General features: G+C 42.2%; 1 protein-coding gene across 4 annotated transcripts in view; it reads right to left on the reverse strand.

Moving 5' to 3' along the window:
• The window catches only part of cux2b (cut-like homeobox 2b), a 92000-nt gene that overhangs the window by 43272 nt on the left and 25848 nt on the right, over nucleotides 1–22880 (reverse strand). For all 4 annotated transcript variants that reach the window (XM_075468228.1, XM_075468225.1, XM_075468227.1 and 1 more), the window contains exons 2-3: nucleotides 15249–15359; nucleotides 12265–12312 (exon numbers count right to left, since the gene is read on the reverse strand). In XM_075468228.1, the coding sequence (XP_075324343.1) occupies nucleotides 12265–12312; nucleotides 15249–15359 (159 nt within the window). The remainder of the gene's footprint in view (nucleotides 1–12264; nucleotides 12313–15248; nucleotides 15360–22880) is intronic.

The raw sequence follows: 22880 nt of genomic DNA on the forward strand, positions 1-22880 counted from the left end.
AATCAGTCTAATATGAATGTCGATCTTAATACATGTGAGCCGGGCGATCAGACCACTGACAGTCTGCTGGAGCCTCAGGACCCTTGCACATATTGCTGGGAGGCAGTCCACATTTATACCAGAGCATGTTAAATTAAACATTTAAACACGACACCAAGGGAAGGCTATTTTTTACTACTCTCAGCCCACTACTCATTATTAATTTGTAATAACCTTTAAGGCTTTTTGATGTCATACATATTTTACAGAGAGATATCACTCCCAGCCACACTGGAGTGGGCCTGTCGATGACAGATCACCGGCGTGGCACCGAAATGTGGCTTCATCTGATATAATTAGGACCAGGTAAGGGTCAGTGTGTATGCTTTTGTCAGTACACCAAGTCAAATTAATGCATCAGTGTGGTGTCAACACTTGGAAATTAAAAAGTGTTGGGGCCAAAAAGAGAAAGGAAAGAAGACAGTCCTGACAATCATTTTAAAACCCATTTAGGTATTTATGAACACCCAGTGTAAAGGAGTTCATTTCAATGACATAAATCAGCAGTGTGGCTGAACTGTTGGGGGAGGGGGACGCATGTCCAACCCTCTCTGTCTCTTTCACATTCCTCTGCTAGAGGGTTGGCTAAGACCCATCCTGCTGCTCTGCTGGGAGGGCCTCCATGCCCGCTGGATGCCAGCCTAAAGCTCATGTACGCCAGTGCCAACACGCCACTAAAAGCTGTAAAACAAATGAGCTCTGTTTGGTTAATGTACACTGATTGACCTCTGCTGCCAGGCATTTGATGTCATGATTGTAATGACCAGCTTTCTGCCTGATCACTCATTTACAATGTGACAGGCGCGAGGTGGCATTTCAATTTGAGTGAATGAGTGCTAATTAGATGAGATGCGTAAAAGCCGCAGCTCTCATGTTGTTTTCAAATATATATATCCTAGCAACGACTGATAAAACAAGAGCGTTCAAGTTTTTGTATTCCAATAAAGAACACAGACTGATTCTCTCACACGCTCTCTTAATCTTTTACTATCAAATGAAAGATTTGGCAAAGTATTTTCCTGGTGGCCTTCATAAAAATAAATTTCAGCTTTGAATCTTGGGTCACATGAAGCAAATCCATGAGCTTTTGGCAGTAATATCAAAGAGTGACTTTCCGTCCAAAACCGTTTAAGCTTATACAAGGTTTTTTTTCTTTTCTTTGTCCTTAGCTGGTGAGACTCTTTTGACCCCTTATTTTGTGAATTCTTATTGTGGGGATGGGAACAACTACAGATTTTTGCCGTGTACTTTTTCCATTACTGTATACAACCCACACAATGCCATCCAGATCCACTTCGCTCAGACAGAGGTAGAAATCTTGTGAATTTTTTTTTTTAGAATAAATGTCCTCAAAGTGCTTTAAAAAAAAATAAATAAATCAAGCAATGAATAGTTTTGTTCTTAATCATTTGCCTTTGCAGAGAATACAGGAAGAAAAAAAGCTTTATGAGTCCCGCTCTTGCCAATAAAACAATACCAGACCTCTGCACACAGAGTTTTTCAAGGAACTTGACAGGTAAGTTGTTCCAAGCCTCCTGGAGGACATGCTGCAATTCTTCTGTCAATTTAGGCTGCCTCAGTGTCTCCCTTTTTCTCATGTAATCCCAAACTGACTTCATGATGTTGAGATCAAGGCTTTGTGTGGGTCAGACTATTTGCTACGAGACTCCCTGTTAATCTTGTGGGTGAAGATAGTTCCTTGTAACTCCGGCTGCTCGTCTGGGGTCATTGTCCTGCTCGGAAATGAGTCTGACACCAAAGAATGGAGGATAACTAAACATATAAAGCACCTAAAACACTTACAAAGCACTATAGTTACATTTGAATATATGTGCAAATAAAACCAAAGCTAACTACTTCATGAACTTTCTCTTGAATTGAGTGAACCAACCAAATAAAAGATGAGTCAGAATTGGTACCAGATTAGAAATTTGATCTCTCCACACTTTAACCCTTTTATTTTACATCACTGTACAAGATTTGGAAGCCCTAAATCAATCCTAAACAGCCCCACAGGTTCTCTGCAAGCTTTTACACACACACACATTTTATATATATATATATATATATATATATATATATATATATATATATATGACCTGACTTTAGTGGTTATCTGTTGGATGCTGAGCGTTACATAACCCTCCATATGCTCAGTGTAGGACAAATCCGTGCAGGTTATAAATAAAGAAACCTGACGCACGGCTGCAGCCACTGTGATTTGGGCAAGTTCTCACATGGGATGTCATAGTTCTGCAGTGCTAGCCCCACTGCTATTTCAGGCTCTGCCTCATTAGAACATCCACTGTGAGTGAACAAAATATATATATATATATATATAAAAAAAATATAAAACAGACTGTACAAAAGACATTTCGTTAGGGAAGAGGATGTTCAGCCTCCCAGCAGCATTGCAGTGTAAGCTAAAACTCCCTGCCTTTGCTACATTAAAAGGTAGATCCATCGTGAAGGTGCACATGTGACAGTCAGGTATGTTACCATAGATGGTCCCAAAGGGAGGAGGTCTACAGGGGCACAAGTACACATGAGACCTCTCAGAATGACTGCAATTACCCCACATCCACTGTCTTCAACCTGGGAATGTGTGAGCGTGTGTGAGAAAGGCAACATGAGCGACAAGACATGCGATTATTCATGTACCTTTGAGTTACATGAATAATATATATATATACACACACACACAAACACCACTGCCTTTGCCAGCCTCTGCGATAGTGTGCGTCTTTGTGTCAGAGTGTGGCAGTGTGTGCCGGTGGAGGCCTCACTCACACCACAGCGGCTAGCTAATTTAGTTAGGGAATAGCTGGCTGTCCTTCAGGTGAATGGACGGAGATTGGTCTCAATATGAGATGTAATAAAACAAGCCCATCACTGGATCTCACCGCACCTTCGCCTGTCCTTCACATGTCTGGCCAGAAGAAGACAAACGCCCACAAACACAATCACAAATGCTGACGCACCCAGCTCAACTGTGTGTGTGTGTGTGTGTGCTCTAATTGAGAGGGCTTTTTTTTTTTTATATTATAACACCTTACAATTACATTTATATTTTTATTTATTTATTACCTCTAACTTTATCCTTTAAAGGGATAAATCAAATACTTATGAGCTTTTAAAAAAAAAAAAAAAAATCATTCTCTGCTGTACCTACAACCATATTCAGTGCTTTTTAACTGTATTAACTTCATCAGTTGATTCTTTTTTGACAGACTGCGCCACCCTGTTGAGGTCTAAAACCTGGCCGTGCTCCTTCGTACCACCCAACCTCCCATTTGGATGCAGCCAACTCTTACAACCAGCACCCTTTTTTCCTGTCCCCTGACTGTCCCCTCAGCCCCTGTTTAAGCTGGGCACTTCACTCCAAAGGAAGAGCCAAACTCTCCTGTTAAATCCGCAGAGACCCAATTACAGGGACTGCAGGAAATCATGAGGAGATGCTAAGTTACTTTGCTTTAATTGAGGACGTGTTTAACACTCTCCACAGGCCACTTTATATGTCTGATGAAACAGAGAGCTCTGCACCGGGACTTTAAAACACATATGTTTGTGACAAAGGACAAGCTCGCTCTGATCTGTAGGCTTAGATGTTCAAGGCGGGGTGAGTGGGACTCATAAATGTGTATTTTCCAGTATAACAGATTAAAACTAGTATAAAAAAAAATTTGATTTGTGGTGAAGAGGCAACACGTGGACATTAGAAGAGTTGTTCCTTTCCCTGTTAAGAGTTATTTCACTTGCAGCTGCTTCCTTCAATGGAGCCACATGTTAATTAGTATTGTAGTTAATCCCATATTAAAGAGACCCAAACTGTCAGGTCATATTATAAACAATCGGTCCTAATGTTCGTGCATGTGACATTTCGAGCCGCTATCTCTTCAAGCAAAATGTTCCCTAGGTACTAATTGCCCTACTTTACGCTGTCTTTCTTTGAATTGCCAATTGCTTTATCATTTAGGATATTAGCCATGACAAGCATCATACCATAGGCACAATAAAACTGGAGATTAGCTGCATCTTATTTTTGCAGAAGGACAGCAGAAATTGGAAAATAAATGTTTTACGCGAGCATGCAATACTGCGATCTACCTTCATGGGATATTAAAAACAATTTGAAAGAAGAATAAAAGTTCAAACACTTAGCCAGCAGCAAAGTGAGTGTAACTTTTCTCTGCTTGCATTATTTAAGATAGGCTCCATCATTTTATCAATCTATCGATCTCTCACCAGAAAGATGAAAATGGAAAAATAATGAGGCCGATGAATGCTGTGTAAAGAACATCAATGTGCAAAATTTAATTATCTGTGCTGGATAGAAAAGGAAAATGTGTCGGCTGTTTTCTAAAACAAAAAGAAAGTGAAGAAAGCAGCAGTTAATATTTTTCCCTCTCTGCATATTTTAATTACCAGATCAATCATAACTACGTACTGCAGTGCTGCCGAGAAAGGAAAATTGCAAGTCTAAATGAAAAACAATAGATTTGCTTTAAAGTCTTCGCTCTTTTGAAGTCTAAATTAAAATTTCAGGTACCTTTACCAGAGCCCTCGTCAGAAAGTTATGATATTTAATTAGCGTGTTTAGATTCTGCTGAAATTAAACTTCACAGGCGAGCATCATGTGAAATGAAGACTGGTATTCCCAGGTTGCAGCGGGGTGGAAACGCAGTAGATGAACAGAGGGAATTAAATCAGTTCAGCATGTGAGGGCTGTGTATCCTCTGACAGAAGCTCATGTTCTTTCGACATGTGCTGCCACTGGCTTGATCGGAGGCTGGGTCTCGGTGTTCACTGGAGTGGAGAAACAACTTTACCCTCCGACTGTGCGCGCAGCTCCAATCCTGCGCCTGAAATCAGAGGATCGTGCCGTAGAATCGGCGAGGCAGCTCGCCTGTTCCGCCTTTTCATCCTCACACGAGCTTTTCCTGGTCGTGCGAGTGCTGATGTTCATTTCTCCTGGCGTGTCCTCGCCGGCGCTGAGCCACCAATTTCACACATTTTTATTGGCTAATTTGACTGTGCTCTTGCCAGCAGCTGAGAGTGAGCCAGGAGTCGGAGAATCTGAGAGACAGTGCTACTGCCGCTGCAAGTGCTGCTGCTCTCTGACTAAAAGGTGTCTGTAGGGGCAATGAGGGGAGGGAGCCTCTCACTTGTCTTATAACAAGTAGTTTACCATGTTAGACTTAAAAATTGCTTCTTAGATTAGGTACAGTGGGCTGCTGGTGAGTGTCTCTTTGGTCAGGAAGGGAAAGTGATTGTCTGTCTCTTAAGGTGACAGGGATTTAAAGGAGAGGATGTGCATCCAATAGGAGCGCAGCAGCCGGTGCCATGCGTGCGTCCATCCTCAAACATGGCTAACATTTGCACAGCAGCGGCAGTCAGGCGTGACGTCTCTCGGCTCTGAGGTTTGTGCTGTCAGGACAGCAGAAATTAAACCTGGCACTCCAGAGCAGAATGTGCTGAAACTCATCAATTCCACATGGCTAGAGAGCCAAGTGCCTATTTATAACACCCCCCACCCTCTTCTTTACCTGGTGTGCATCCCTGGCTCTAAACACGCATCCATAATGATGAATATACCCAACTGGGATGTTCCGACAGGGCATCAGTCAGGACAGGAAAACAAACACGCCAACACGCACACACACGTCAGATCACAGCACAGCGGAGGAGGGATAAGACTGACACAGGGAAGGCTGATGGAAAGGTTCAGGCGTCTCAGCATAAAAACACCCAGCAGAATCACAACAATCAGTCACCACACAGGAAACAAACAAGGGCAGTCACATAAATTAAACTTCTACAAAAAGGCCCAATGTGGAGCTGAAATGGTGCCCCACAGGTGAAACACCACCACCCATCTGAGTTTGTTTATGTTGTCATTTGCAGAATTAATATTTAATTTTCAAAATTACTTTGGGAGGTTTTGCTAAACAGATTGATGACATTTTCTAGAAATTTTCAGGCAAATTCTTATTTAAGATTTTCAGATTCTAAACTGCAGACTGAAAGCATTGAAATGTCCATCAGCTGTAAAGAAAACTGAAGTTTAAAAACCTTGTTAACATGTTAATGAGATGTTTTTACCATCAACACTATGGTCTTCATAAGCGCTCTGCAGACTATTTGCTGGCTTCACAACCATTCTGTATGCACCATGAGAAACAGATTAAATGAGAAGCGAGCGCAAGCTATGTGGAGAAGCTACTTGTGCATTTAGCTTTTGTTGAAAATATGGCAGACCTGGCATGTTCTGTTTAAAACTGTGATAAACTTAAATCAGAATCTGAAACCTTCATGTCTTACTCAAAGAGGCTAAACTGCAACAGATGTTGATTTAGTTTATTTGGAGAAATAGTTGCATCCCATCAAAAATACTTAAGTGGACATGAGTAGACAGTCTTCATTTTTGAGCAGCTGCCTTGCAAATTCAACCTAGAAACAGCTGTGTTTTGTGACTAAACTAATTACAAAAGTTTGATTCTGTTCCAATTATTTATACGGGAGACAACGCAACTACACAGAGACGTGTTGTTCAACCAGTAAGTTTTTCTTTATGAATTTTATTTTCCTCTATCCCTCTTCTATTTGCATTTCCTGCACTCAAACAGTGAGTGCACAAGGCTGCAGCCAGTGCACAGCGAGCAGCCAGCCATGCAATATCTTTTATACTGTTAAAGAAAGTGAATGCATCATCATTCAGTTGCTTCTACGCACATGTGACTATATACATTTAGCTTCCTATTCTGGCTCTCCTCCTATTCTATGCTTCTCCTATTGACATGTATGACTTAATCACCCCAATATTAGAATAGACCATTGCAAAGTATCCCAGAGTGAGTATTGCAGATTAGGGGACTTAGACGACGTGGCAAAGTCTTCAAAATGTACAATTCTGAGCAAAATAGATGGATTTGTAGGGGATAAACAACTGCTGAGGTGGGACTTCGCACGTACCACAAGTAGGAGGTTTCTACAGTTTCAGGATCCTAATTTCTAGAGATAGCTACTACAGAGGAGTGCGAATTAGCAAGATTAAGAAAGAGTTTACTCTAAATGCTGTGAGAGAATGACACCCCACCCTGTACTTTTACCTTAATCCTAACCATTTTGGGTTTTTTTTCCAAAAGTTTTAACGAGATTATGTTGGAAAAGATGGTCCAGAAACTGCGGCCTCAAGTACTGCAGAAACCCCATATTTAATTCTGCAGAACAAAAATCACTGACTGGTATACTTTACGTTTACAGAAAACACGGGCTGTCAGTGGTTATTGTTTTGGGCTTCGCATTCAGCCAATGAGATCTGAGAAGTTAACCACATCAAAATTAAAACACACCCTTGTTCAATTAAAGCCACTCAGCCTTGTTTGCTTTAACGTTTTTCAGTGAGTCAGTTATTTGTAGAAAAGCGGCTGTGGTCAGCCACTGAGACTAAATTAATTTATTTGCAATCCACTTGACTTTTTGCATTAAATCTAAATGTAAACTCATATTCTGTTAAAGTCATCTTGAGTTAACTTTTTTTGGCATCAATGATTATTCAGAAGCTAGTTAGCAAACACAAACTGGAAACAGTCTCCACAATCGTCTACTGAATAAAATAGATGTGTGAAATTAAACTGGACTAGCTCATGACAACCAGAGGCGTCCTCCAAATAAGACCAAGCAAACTCCTGACTGGGCTCTTTGTTTATTACATTCGTCAATGTATGGAGCTTCAAATGAGAGGGTGCAGTGGTTCAATGGACAATATTTAAAACTGTGTTCAGATACTAGCTTGTTCAACTCTAATCAATGAAAGTAAACTTTATAGTCATAAAGGCTAAAACAATGAGTGAAGAGAAGTGCATTAAGTTTGGGTCAAAGCAGCTTTTGTGCGCTGATGTGGAGAACAGACAATGCTTTCACCCTCTGGAGATGCAGAAGATGTAAAAGACTCAGTGAAGGTATTATCTAATGTCCAATTACTCTCCCACGCACCCCCACAGTTCTCCCCCTTCGCTCTCTCGTCTCTTCTTTCTCCTACCTTCCTGCCTCCCACCTTCATTCCCTCTCCTTAGTATGAAGAGGACACAAGTGATAAACCTGGAGTAGAAAGCCAGTGGTTTACATGGCCCAGGAGCCCATTATGTTCCCCACAATAGGCTGGAGGCCTGGACGTGCTGTGAATAGGTAATGGCCTGGAGATCCTGGGCCAGGGCTGCTGCTCAATGAGCCTGACAGCCGAGCAGAAGACAGACATTAGAGATACCTCGTCAGCTCAGTATGGAGCAGTCTGGTTGTAGCCAGGGGGGAGGTAGGGGAGGATGGGAGAGTGGGAGTGAGAAAAGAGGAGTGGAACGGTGTCGTAAATGCCCCTTACATAAGGTAGGGCATGAATAATAACACAGAGGGAATATTCAGAGGTAACTGAAAGGCAGGGATGTGGTTTATTGGCACAGGAATATGAGCCTATAACATATGAAAGAAAATCAACACTAGCTTACTGAAAATGGTCTATATTAGACTGTATGAATCTGCTGCTCACTCATTTCAACACCACCTTCACAAGTTAGCCATCCACTAAAGCAATCTGTACCTAATAAGCTCAAGGTTTAGCCTATGATGATGATCTGTCTTCATTGAGCTGGAAAAGCTGTAGCTTTGCCAAGCATTTTTCCTAACGGCACAGTCCCTCATCTATGAAAGTGCCATAGAGCCCCTCAGACAATTAGGCAGGGAAAAGCTTTATGACCGTTAGACTCACTCAGCGAGCGGCACTCTCACCGCCAGCACCGCCAGGAGCGCTGGCTCGTGCAGAAAGGTAATTACGGAGCCTCTCATAATGACACGGAGGAAGCTTGCGTCATAACACCCACAGCCTTTTATCGTTGCGCTGTAATTAATTATCATCCCTTACTCTTTGATTCATTCCACTATTCATAACATATTCATACATTCAAGAGAAATTATCATTTCCTTCAGGAATTAATCAAAAGGAGGAAGAACTGGTCGTCTCTCAATGGATGATCAAAGACGGTGTTTGTCTACCTCACCACATGGCGGGCGAACTCAAGCAAAGCACTTTGGGCAAAGTCTTAAACAACACCAACACCCTCTACTCTCTAACTTCTGGTCAAATCCTCTGCAATAAGCTTTACACAAGCTTCAATCTGCTGTGCTGATGCTTCTGATAAATGACAGTTAAGTGAATGTGACAAGACAAACAACTGTTATGGCTTTTGTTGCACATTTTCCCTTATTTAATCATTTTCCAACATTCTGTCTGACAAGGTAAATTTTTAATAAACAGCAACAAAAGCGTCACAACTCATCCAAGCAGAAGGTTTCTGAATTTCACTTCTCAGTCATGTAGATCAGACTCTGCAGTCATTTTTGAGATCTCCAAATTGAGTTTCACAGAGACGAAAGCTGCTGCATCTTCAAAATACCTACCACGCTATCAGAGAGAATAAGCAACAACGACAAAAACAACAACATTCATAAAAACATCATCATCACTTCCCAACCTCAGGGGAAGAAATGGCACAGTTGGACTAAAAAACAGGTGTCCACCGGCCCCTAGTTTGCAGCACTCTAATAGCTGTTTGATGTTTTTGATGTCTAGTCAGCTCGATCGTACCTTGCTGCTTGATAATGAGGGCTAATAATGACTCCTGAGCTTGAGGGGTTAATGGTATGTAACCGGCAGAGCTGCTAATTACACGTTACAAACTATTTATCAGAATCTCCATCTGCGCAAGCACCACAACTCTCATTGTGCACGCTAAATTACTCCACGGATTATCATTGTAAAGCAAGTTTCGGTAATTAGGGACCCATACCGCTGTTTTCTTTTTCTGAGAGCAATAAATGACATCAAGAGGAGAGGAGAAAAATAGAATGACTGGTTAATTTGGGCCTGATGCTGAGGAGGAATCTTCATTTCTGAAAGAAACACAAGAAATCAGTCACTGTTCTCTTTTTTCTTTTGCCTCTCAAAAGGTTTATCCTTAGGGGAGTTTAAAAACTAAAGGAAGATGGAGGTGTAAATTGCATTGAGAAGCCCTGCATAGTCTTGGTGAATTTGGTTAGGACTGTTTTGTATATGTTCAGAGGGCAGAGAGAAGTCTGAGTGAAAGTTGTATGAAGAGTGCGGTCCAACAGGCCCCAACTCTCCAGCGATCGGTTATTTGAGAAATAACTGTCATATCCCTGAGCCCCAAAGGTGTGCCTGAGACCACGGAGACAAGTACTGTCTCCTCTTCTTCACCGTAAATTTTTATTAAAATTACCTTCATTATAAGACAGTGTTCATTATAAAACCAAAAACGCCGGTCTCCCAGGGCCCTGTGGATTAATAAGGACAGCGGTGTATTTTAAGCCGTAAACTCAGCTCCTCACTGTCCTTAATCTCCTTCCTACTTCACAAGGCCAAATTAACACCTCTCCTCAGCTCTGACGGGACCTCATTAGCAAACTTCCAGGGAAAGAAAAGAGGAGAGCAGAACGAAAAAGAGGAAAAGAAGGAGGGAAGCGACCAATGACAGCCACCAGCTCTGGGATTAACCCTTTCTCCTCCTCCAGCTCCACAGAAAAACTAGGTCGGCAACGTGTTTCTAATCAGTCGCCTGGTTAGTGATAATTAGAAGGCAAGATTGGACGGGAGAAGAGAGAGAAAGTGGGTGGGGAACACTGAAATGAAAAAAGAAAAGAAAGAGAACCTGTCATGTCGCTAACACTTCAAAGGAGCCGACTTCTCCTTTAGAAGTGGCATGATGAGGGTCCAAATACCACGAGGGGCCTCCTCTGGGCCCCCGAACTGCAGTTGTGGGGGAGGTAGTGGGGCAAGGACCCAGTTCTTTCTCACATATATGCATTCGCACACATGCACATGCCAGGACGTCTCTGTCATTTACCACCTGTACAGTGCAGCTGCAAGGGAGCATTAGCCTATCCCAAACCACATCGCCAAACAAACTCATCCAACTCCACCTTCTCTTCACACTCTCCCCCTGCAGCAGCAGGTCGAGGTCCCACGGCTCACGCTGAGGTCGTACAGACTACTGCTGGGTAAAGTTCACAAGCCTCTGCAAGCTGTTTGACATTACCAATAAGGTCAAAGTGTATCAGAAATCACCAGAGGATTATATTATTATGGTGTGCTGAGTTGCACGCTGCACCTCGCGTTATAAAAAACAATATCCGAATCTGTTTCCTCGTCAATGAGCAGAACACAAGCCTGTAGAAGTTACACAACAGAGACCAAAAGGTACCCAGAGGGGCCTGCAGCTACAGAAGAAGAAGAAAATCATCGCTCATTATCAGCCATCTATTTTATCTACTATGAAAGATCTCCAGACTCCCAGTTGTCAGACATCAATGGTGCTCAAATTAATCCTTTGGGTTCCTGTTTGCACAATAAAGATATGCAAGGGCGCTTCTGATATTTCTGCAACTTTACAGTTGGAGTAATTGAATTAGTACAGAAATCAACCACAGTGTACTGTGGAGTGTGGCACTGAGCGTGATAGCTCCTGCTAGGGAACACGGTTGCTCGGGCATAGTCAATTAGAAAGCATTAAAAAGAAGCTGCCAATAATCACTTTCAAGAGATCTGAACAATCCATGCTGAGTGTTCTCATGTTTACAGATGATAGGGCTTTCAGGTTAGCGCTGAGCGGGAGTTTAGAGGGGGAGAACGAGTCTGGAAACATATTTGTGGTATCATTTCCATAAGCCTCTGCTTTGCGGACCATAACGCAGCTCACAAATGTGATTTATGACCTTGGTTTAATGGCTGGAGCAGAGTCTTGGTAGGTATCAGATGACTTTTTCAATATGGCGACGTCAGAGGGGGCACGGTGAATGCACCATCACAACAGGAAATGAGGGCTTGTCTCTGCCAAGAAAATATGAGAAGCCAGATATCTGATCATCTAATGGCAGATAGATGCTACTTCACTTTGACAGAAAAGGCATCAGTCAATAAGCACCAGATGAGCAGGAACATGAAAAGCATGCCATGGATTCCTCCCCCATCTATCAAATCATTTATTCCAGGAGCACAGCAGTCTGCTCTCGTCAATGTTCATACAGGAACCAACAGGAGTGTCTCCTTTAAGTAATTTTGTTGAGCAGAGGAGTCGGAAATCAGCAATAAAATGCTGCTTAGAGGTTTCCAGACTCTGTTTTACTTTGCAGAGTAATCTGTAAAATAAAGAGACTCACCTGGGCTTGGAAACTCTTGAGAACAGGTGCCACCATCTCCCGGACCTCCTATGTAAAGACAAAAAAAAAAAAAAAAAAAAAAGTAAAACTCTGTCTCAGCATTTTCTGCTGTGCAGATGCTCCACCTGCTCGGGAATCAGGTTGTCCCCAGTGAGGCACAAACAACTAAAAGAATCTTTAATCTTAACGGATTCTCAGCATATCTTCTATCACACTGCGTACTGTGTGTGCCGGTGAGCTGTGTTGTTGCAGCGTGTGGGTATTAGTGGTTAAACCTAAAGGGTTTGAGTGGGCATGTTTGAAAAGTGGGGCTTTCCAATAGATTGCGTTACAGCTCAGAAATCCAGACTTGTGCGAGCTCTCACAGCCTCAGGTAAGGGGATTGTGCTGCCAGTGGTGACAGCCTGATCCTGCCTTAAACGCCTGTATTATACTGACAAGATTACAGCACCACACTACATACTCACTCTGAGATAGGCAGGCTGCACAGCAAATAGCCTGAGTGTTCATTTATAAAACATAAAAATGTTCTCTTTCACTTCAGCCAAATGTCGATGGATAATCATTTCAAAGAAGATGATGAAAAAGGACAAAAATCATATCTGTATCATTCATAGATTTAGCTTTTCATGTGTTCACTTCAGTCTACCTTAATTACCACTTTTCCTTACAAAAGAAAGATGGATTGAGGTCTCGGTACATTGTCAGAGTAATGCAGAAGAAAATGAAAAATAGCAAAGCGATGCACAGATGGCATCTCAGTAGGTATTAGCACCAACTAATAATGACCCTTTTGTTTACTTTGCTGCAGTGACAGCAAAAGTTTATAATTTCAAACCTGGGAAACCCAACCCATACTGTTCCTGGTAACAGTTAATTCAGTATTAAATGACCTTATCATGGAAGGGTAAAACAAAAGAACCGAGTTGCCCCTTTTATCTACATCAATCTGCAAATCTTTGTGGAGAAAATAATAAAGATGGAGTGCTCTGTATGTGGATTCAGTGGGATGTTATGGGTTAGTTTTACAATCCATGTGTGTCTTAAAGGGAATATATCATGAGATACATGTTTGGAGCCTCTCAGGCTTGAAAATATCTCATTCAGTGAGCCGTTCATATTTTCTGTTGAGTTATATGCCGCATTCACACTTAAGAGTAGAATTACTGAGCCTCCTCATCTCTATCATCAACCAACTTCGACATAAAATCTTTCATATTCACTGTTCCTGCTTTTTGGATTTGCTACAAAAAAAATTAACACCAGGAGTTATTTAGTTGATTTATCTTAAAGAAATGAGCTTATATTGTTTTACCTAGCCTGGCTGACGCGTCCACATCTCGATGAGATGGTGGTCTGGGAACTAGGTGTGCATTTTCTCGTATTTGAGGCGTGGTTTACGAATGCCTAGAGCCGTTTATTGGGCGCTACGAATGTCTATCAAATGGTGTCTGGTTCTTCCCATGCTGCTTTGCGCACGATTCATTGCCAATTCTATCACTTATACCAGATGACGACAGAAATTCGACGAGGAAGAAGAAGAAAAAAAAGTAAAATAAAAGTAAACTTGCGCTCTAAGCTACTTAAAACACTTTCTAAGGCTGCATCAAACAGTAACATTAGTTAAATGTTGCCTTATAAGCAATAGCTCTTAACATTAGCATTAAAAACTACAAACAAAAAAAGCCCAGGATTTATCTAGTCCATATGAGATGGAAGAGTTATTTTCTACTAATGTTTTAGCACGCCAGTTCAATGCATGATTCACAATGAGACTATGCTTAAAACAGGGATCAGTACCACCTGTCTGTGGTAGAACTACTGACAAAGCAAATGTAAATATTTGAAAGAACTGCCCGTAACGTATTTTTCTACCCATTTTTGTGTATGCTAATGTGACCTCATACAGTAATAATGTACTTAAAAGGTTACCGAGTGTCATTAGCGTCCAAATTTATCTTTGCATGGCAGCTACAAGCTGTAGGACAGATTTCAAATAAGACACAACAAGAGGAAAAGAGACGAGTAGAGTCAATAGGCTCACCCTAACTACTATGAAAAGAGCTGTGAATTCATGGTTCAAAAGAGACCTGCATTTCTGTGATATTTTTGACCAAAGAACATTGCAGCCAGCTCATAAAGACCTCATACCATTGTGGCAACTTGTGAAAGACTTGTCTCAATATATGCATGTGTCCTTTAAAACTATAAAATCACCCCCTACTGGCCACAAAGATATTCATTCTCATTCTGCACATCAAATATAAACAGATGAGGTGAAAACTGTGGATTATGATTTTAGGAAGGGTTATTTTCACAGCCATGTAGAATAAAAAGTGTTCATATTGATGTACATATGAGCATTGTTCTAAAACTGGTGTCCAAAATTACCGGTCTGTTTTTTAAAATCTAAAAACATACATCCATTTTTGTACTATTGTAGTTATAAACTCCTATATGTACTATTATACAGACAGAAAAAGATCTATATTCATATCAGGCATCTGTGTAGCATGGCATTAGTGTTCATTGTGCTCATTCCAGTTGGATTTAGAGACATACTAATTCCTGTTACATCACAGAAAATTGGAGCAACATCAAAGTCATCTTCCAGTTCTGAACTTTTTGATAAACACTTGAATCAAGCACCAAAGTTGTGTTTCCCTTTTGTAAACGAGCTACCCTCCCCACCCCACCCCGGCCTTTCATCACTCCAAGCCAGAGGCTAATACTGCAAGGTCTCAGTATTTAAATATTAACTGTGCTACTGGAGCAGCAGGGGGGGAGCTAACCCTGACTTGTGCACTGTTACCATTGAGTTCACTAATGCACATTTTACAAAAGAAAGAAATAATTCCCTGCTCCAAGGTATATGCTGGGGCTCCAGCAGCAGCAGTGATGTAGACAGCCAGTACCTGCTGAGGTGAAGATGAGGAAAATGACACATACAGCTGAGATAATGGGGGGCAGGGTGCTAGACTCACCTCAGGGACATTTCTCTTGAACTCCCTGCTCAGCTCCACCAGGTGCTTGTGGGAATGTTCGCTCTCTTCTTGTCGACCCGCCAGCTCAGACGCTACAGAGTTTAGCTCCCTCTGCAAAACACACAAATGAGACACAAAAAAAAAAAAAAAACGGTGAGAGGAAGAAGAGTGGAGACACGCGGCCGTTTAGGGAGCCTGCCAACGCTCATCCAGGAAAGCTTGGAGTGTACATAAATAAAAATACACTGCTGAATATTAACAGTGTAATCCTTCATGATCTCACAGCAGTAATACTTACAGCTAGCCCTGGCCCATAAATAATTAAGCCAAAATAAATCCAATGCCTACAGTAGCAGAAGGCCTTTTAGATAATCAGTATTTGAAATAATCAATACGCTTGCAACGGCTATAGAGCGCCAGTGAGCAAGTGGGGCGAGAGGGAGGAGGTAGAGAGAGGGAGGAAGCGGAGGGGGTGAGTCACGTGTAGGGACCCAATAACCTGATGAACAACCTTACAAACAAATAGAGCTTCCTTCTGAAATGAAAGGCTATTTTACAATCCCGGCCAAGACCTGACTCTGACATACAAAGGCCTCGCCTGCTGTCGTAATTACCACAGGTCAGATCTATTTTCAGCCTCTTTTCAATCTCCTTCCCCTCACCTGCATGAATCCTTATATTGATCGCGCATAGATTTTTAATACGTGACGGCAGCCTGCATAGTTTTAACCAAATTGCCCTTTTGCCACAAACAGCCCTGATCGCTGCTGCTTTAATGTCTCCGTACATTGGTTGTTTACATCTCTGTGTTATGCCAAATGAGAGCTCCACCCAGGCAACATGTCTGATCCACTATACAAAGCTGTCTCTGTAGTAGGCCCTTCATCAGAACCTTGCATTCATGCTGGACTCAGCTGCACCACACGCCATCCGCAAATCCAATATTATTGATCAGTCATCCAATTCCCGGCCCTTTCAGCAAACAGAAAAAAAAAAAAAAAAAAAAAAAAAAAAGGAAAACAGATTCCACCTCTGCTCCTCTGTAGTGAGCAAGGCCAGAGGAGACAACTGTGTGTATATTCATTCCCACTTCGTTTTGACTGTGATTATCAGGAATTGATGAGGAACTTCTCTTGTAACTGCTAAGTTACAATATAAAAAGTGAGGTTGGGTATTCAATTACCACTGTGAATTCATATATGAAGCCAGGAAATTAAATTGACTGTGTTTTAATTAATCTGCAGTCTTACTTAAAAGTAATTTAAAAAATTATCACACCAGGAGGACGGAAAATGGAAGGATGGAACTTCAACACGCAAGGCCTCGCAGGATCGTGACAGACCGCCGGTTAGAGAGCCAGACTGTTAATTGAAGGGCTGCTGGTTCAAGTCCCTGGACAGGTGAGTCAGACACCGGCTAAAGTAGAAATGAGCGTACGGTCTAAGATGCACATACAGAAGTTCAGTCAGGAGCAGAGAGGCTCATTTAAACACACTGGCAACACTTTTATCATCCATTTTAATTCAGGATAGAGATCTATATCTCAATCTCACTGAGTAAGGACCACTGACAGAGAGCCTGAGTTTTCAGGCCGAATGCCACCTTTCCAACCATGAGACGAGTGTTCATTTCTGGTTACATTTAGGCACCGAAATTACACGCTTAGGTTGAGGATAGCATATTGTTTTTGCTCGTTTCTCCACATGCAAGTTCCCAACTTATTTAGAGAGGATAGATACATGAGACCTCTGTCTTTTACCAGCGTTCTGCTCCAAAACGGTGCAGAGAGAACAGAGCAGGAACAGCAGACAAAGTTATAATGATTGTCCCTCATGTGGAAGCTCAGAAAGCTCTTCTCCAGCGCTCAGCCCATTAGGGCCAATTATATAGCATTAAGTTTTTTCACTTTCTTTATTTTTATCCTCTCTACTAAAGTCCTTCCCTGCAAAATCAGCCCAATCATTGTGCATTTAATTCTTTAAAATTCAGAAATTCAAGTCATCCAGGTAAAAAGCCTTCTCCTACACCAATTAGCCATAACATTAGGACCAGTCATCTAATATTAGAGTAGGTCCTCCTCGTGGAGACAAAAGTTCTCAGACGAAGGAAGTGGAAATAAAAATATTAGGTAGTCTTGAGGTAGTCTTCAAGTGATAACAGGATATTAGGAATAGATGTTTGGACCCTGAGGGGTCTGGGGTTAGGTCTCGTCAGTTTGGAGATACAGTAGTTTTTGTGGGACTCAATGCTGTCCTTCAGGGAAAAGGCTGCTACTGTAGACAAGTCAGTCATGTCAGTGACTGGAGACAACAATCAGTTGTAGTCAGTTGTAGGTTTTGGTCTATAGGTGGGATTTGCTGAGAAATTAGAAAAATACAGAAAACACTGCCTGCTTTATCCCATAACTGAGCATATGTTGAAGCATCTTGGGTCAACACTCTGCAGAGAGGCGCACAGCCAAAAAGTTCATGAGAGTGGATGTAAAGAGGTGCTATCTATAGAAAGAAATTTCATATCGATATTTAAGATCTGTAGGAGTCAGCTGCAGAAAGCAGTTAAATTGTGCATGTGATGACTATGTAGCTTTTTATTATTTTTAATTTTTTCTCAAATTTATCTGCAATCAGTATTTCACTGGTTTTGACAGATAAACTTCAAGTCAATACCAGAGTTAAAGAAGCTGAATGTCTCTTGTCCTATTTTTTGTTGACAAGAACATTTTAAACATCAGATTACCACCACTTTACTTCTAAAGTTATAAAGGATCTCTATGTTGAAGATAGATTTGGTTAGTGGGAAATGTGTCTTTTCTTGTGAGTAGTAATGTCACTTAAAAGAGGCCACAGTCGACACGATAAGGCAAAGGGGACTTTATAAGTTGCCGTTAGTTCCCACAGTCTGCCTGGGATGAGCCTTCCTGGAGATTAGAAAGTGGGCTTTCAGAAGCTGGCCAACCTCTGCGAGATTCAAATGGCCGCAGACCAGCTAATCTTGCCAAGAGAAAATTCCTCAAGAAGTGACTTTGAGTGGATTTTATAAGTGCTTAAGATATAACTGTATGGTGATTTTAAGTCTGCCGGTGCATCAGTGGTCTCTGTGTAGAGCTCTGTTACTTTTATTGCAGCCTAGCTGATGAGAATGGCGGATATTCATGCAGTATGCGAGTCAAACAGAGCAATCATTGTGGCATGGTTATTTTGAAAGCATCCCCACAGTCTCGAGACCATTATGAGGGAGGGGAGCCAGGGCAACAGCCCATCAAATGAAACCTACTGCTTGTCCTTCTGGAAAGAAGTGAGGCAGAACAGGCTGTTTGCTGCTTTGGTTGTCTTGCTCAAACTGATGATGGGAGGAACTCAATATAGTGTTGCTGAAATAGTAAGGCCGTCTCATGAGGCTAAAGATAGTAAAGGAGATTTTTCCTGTGCTTCTTAATCAGATCTGATCCATTTCAACTGGCAACCAGGGCTCCTTTGAGGCCTTTGATAAAATTCACTTATCTTCCTTCCTTCATTATGTTGAGCTTTATCCTTAATGAAATAATTTACCTGAACATGTTGCCCTTTTTCCTTTTCCAAAAACTGTGAAGAGGTGAGCTGCAATGAGGAGTTTTGTAGTTATTATTTGACAGGTTTTAAGGAGGACGATTGGGACCAAATTTTTTGAGTGTGGCAGTCTGGTCAATACAGAGCTACTGTCATTAAGCCTCTGCCAGTCAAACATTCAGCCATAATTGATGAGTTTCCCCTTGGGAGGTAGGAGCTGTCATTGGGTGTGGAGGGCCAGGGAAGGGAGGATTTTGAGCATGGAACCAGTCCTGTTGTGCTCATGTCAATATGCCAGTAAAAAAGCAATCCTGGTGATTCTGCACTCAAAAACAAAGACCAAAAACAAAAAAAAAGGACAGACCTGCAGATTATAGGGGTTCTGTAAATGGACTTGAAGCTCAATGACCTGCAGAACAGCAGCAAAAACTGTGAAAAACATTAATCATATCCTCTGACACTGACCAAAGCTGAACCGACTTGGCATTAAAAAGGTTTCAGGTGTTGCAGCAAAGACTGCAGGCGCAGGTCCTTTCAAACTCTGTTGGGTGCGAGATACAGCATGCAAGAAATTAGAGGGCAGCAGGGGCAACAAATCTGTAAAAGGAAAACCACTGAGGATTAAGATGATAAGCTGGTTGTCAAGGTTCGTAAAATTTCATTTAAATGATGGGAGGCAAGCTATATCTCCTGACAAATGCATCAAACCGCAGGTTAAAAACTCTAAAATCATATCCAGAAAAGACAACCACATTTGACAGAAAGAGGAGCAAAAAGATGTTCTGGTACAACATGTGCCAGTGGAAGTGTTTTATCTAACATGCAGGACTCGCTAATGCATTGTGTTTGAGTAGATTTGACATTGATTCATTAAACCCAGCACATCTTGATTACATCTGTAGTCGTAAGCTATTTTCTGGCTTTTCACAAAGACAACTCATACTGGAAAATGTTGACAACTGGGAAAAAAAGAAACTACCAAGGTACTGCAATGAGGTAGACTGAGTCAAAATCACTATTGTGTGCACTGGGCTTGGACAGCACAAATTAAAGAGGAAAAAATAAGGAAAGGGGAGGAGGGAGGGGAAAATGCAGATGGGGTATTATTTTTCTTTTTGTATCCCATCTAATTGCAATCATAGGCAGATGTCTGAAAGTGTGACAGCATCAGCAGAATTGCTGCTGAGAGCACAGAATCTTTGTCTAAAAATAATCAGACATTCTGTGTGCTGCTGTTTGTTATAATGGTAATCGATGCTGGAGGCTTTGAATTCCATCAATTTATAGATCCACTCTGTTCTGCCTGGTGACTGTACTGGCTCACAACCCCCACCACATATGCACACCGATGCAGCAAAACACACACACACACACACACAAGGTCTCATGCACAAAAGAGCAGACTGGGCACACACGTGCGCTGACATTCACACACAGGGGGCTGCAGCAAGGCTGAGCAGGGACCAGTCTGTGATTAAGATAACCGTAGTTTCCTTTCATACGTTGCTTATCGCCTCCCATTCTCCGAGAGGCACGAGATTGTCTATAGCTGCCTCAGATTAGCCCCACATCTCAGACGCCACATTTGAGAGGGCGTGCTGATCGATAAATCAAATCACCACAATCAATGGTCCCAATCGCTGCAGTCTAGTCTGGCCTCAATATTATTACTAGCAAACCCCCCTTCCACCCCTGTCACTGAGGGAGGGGGCAGCCATGGCGGGGGTGCAGGAGAGGAGGACATTGGCGCCTGTCCATCGCAACGATCCAAAATGAATTCTTATCTGGCCTCTCTGGGCTGAACATCAGTTAAAGGCACAACAGATAGGCAGTTCGAGTGTGTATACAAGTGTGTGTGGTGGGCCGACCAGACAGAGCAGGAGGATCCTCTGACCTTAGTGACCCTGCTTTATGAACGCGATCTGAGCATGCGGCTTTTGACCGGGAAACGCCGAGGGGGGGCTGCAATCACCTGGCATCTCCCTCCATCTGTTTACCTGCCACCGCTGCCCCTTCACTTTCACTCTCCATCAGATCACTAAAACTGCTCCAATTCACAGCACCATCCCGGTGCTGTTGAACCACATCGCACCAGGGTCAAATTCTGAGTGCTTTTCTTTTGGAAACTTTGTTTTTATCTGCTGCAAGTGCCACATGGGTGGAGCTTGTCTCATTTGAATGATTAAGAGAAGGTGAGTTGGCAGATATTCAAAAAAAAGGCACTAAATCTGGAATTTTTTTAAGTTTTTATACATATTGCATCAGTAGTCTGATTTACAGTAGTTCAAGTTGTTTATGACAGCAAATGCTAAAATAAGCTTGTGCTACTAATGTTTTTTTTTTAAGAATGTGTGCAGTTTTTGCGCTGTAGCAGTCAATTCTGACTGCACTGCGCAGAGATAGGTGGTGGATAGTCTGTGAGAAGTTACCTACGAGGAAAAACACATTTCATTTTGACACCTCTCTAAACTCTGGACTGGAAAGTCTGATAAATCATCCAAAATAATTAATCCCCAGTCAGTCAGGCTGTCTTCAAACAGCATGCTAAATCTTACAAAAGGAAGGAAAAGCGTGTGAGCGTTACAATCATCAGCAAAAGGTGTGACTGGTGTTGTCAGCCATTATTCGTCATACCCTGCTTCATTTAGAGAGTTTTTGGCACCTGATGTACCAGAGCACAGCCTACTTGTCAACACTTCACTGTCTGTAATTCCAACGTGCACACACGGACACACATGCGCACACATGCAAACACACTGCTAACACATCTTAGTATGATCGGGGAAGGCTCTAATTCCATTTACTGACATGTCTTGTTCAAAATAGTATCAAGAGGTTTCAGGGAAAAAATCTTATTACAGCACTTTCAAACAATCCTGTTTCTGCTCTAAATCCGATGAATAACTTTAAATGTCATCCAATTAGAAACTTCAAATTACAATCTATGACCGAATGCTCCAAACGAAGGCCAATTCCGACACCTTATATCATCATTAAGGCCAACCATTGTTCTGCTCCTCTCAAACTCTGTGGTTACAATCAGGGCGTCTATTGTCATTGTGTGGAGCATGCAGGGTGACTAATTACACGGTCCTATGAATCATTAGCAGACTGGTGGGTTGAAACCTCAGAGAAGACACGATAACCCTAGTCGACCAAATGATCAGCTCAGACGGAGATGTTAACATGAAAAACACACAAATAGCAGCTCAATCTCAAAAGTAAAATGAAGATGGCGGCAACAAAATGGGGAACACTGTTTGTTTTACTGTTTTGAGCAGGTTTCAAGAAGGGGAGTGCACTGCAGGGGACCCGTTTCTGAGAAGCTGCACCATTGAGGTCAGCCAGCTGAGAGAGGAGGAAGGCTCCATAGATGCAGCTATACTGGCGATGGCCCACTTTCACCTCAAACGACGAGCTGGAGCGATGCAACACAGCTAACCTGCAATTGTTTATTCTCTCTTAAGAAATGTCAATCTGTTCGCTCTCAGGTGTGCTGCTCTTCCTCTTGTTTTTGTTGTTTTCTACCTCCTACTTTCTCCGTTTTCCCTTGTCGATTGCAGCGAGATCAAAGCGACGCCGCTGGAAGAATCTGAATATTTCAGGTGTGGAGAGAGGGCTGCTTTTCACACCACCTGTGTAGCGCTGAGAGACGGGTCCCTCCCCTCACTCAGACTCAGTTAGCAGGGCCCCTGGGGCCTGGCGACATAAACCGGGGCCACCTGTCTGAGAGAAAGGGAGCACTCCTTTACCCTCCCTCTCTCCGTTGCACTCTCATTTTACAGCATTTGAACCAAAAATAAATTAATCTAAATAGAGCGGTGAGAGTGGGAATAAAACCAGTGCTGACAACAAGCAGACGAGAACTCTGAGAAGCATCACAAAAGCTTTAAGATCTGCGGAAAAAGAACATCCTCTTCAAAGAGCAGTTTATACATGAAACACTTTATAATGTTCCCCCTTGTGCAGCAAGGAGGTAGCTCTCATATATTAAATGATGAGCCTGGTCAAGAGCAAAGAACACAGTGAGGAGCGGGTCTGTGAGATGATTCTCATCACATCATCAGGGCCGCCATTTGTGACCCAA

Source organism: Odontesthes bonariensis, chromosome 6, assembly GCF_027942865.1.
Source record: "Odontesthes bonariensis isolate fOdoBon6 chromosome 6, fOdoBon6.hap1, whole genome shotgun sequence".
Lineage (NCBI taxonomy): Eukaryota > Metazoa > Chordata > Actinopteri > Atheriniformes > Atherinopsidae > Odontesthes > Odontesthes bonariensis.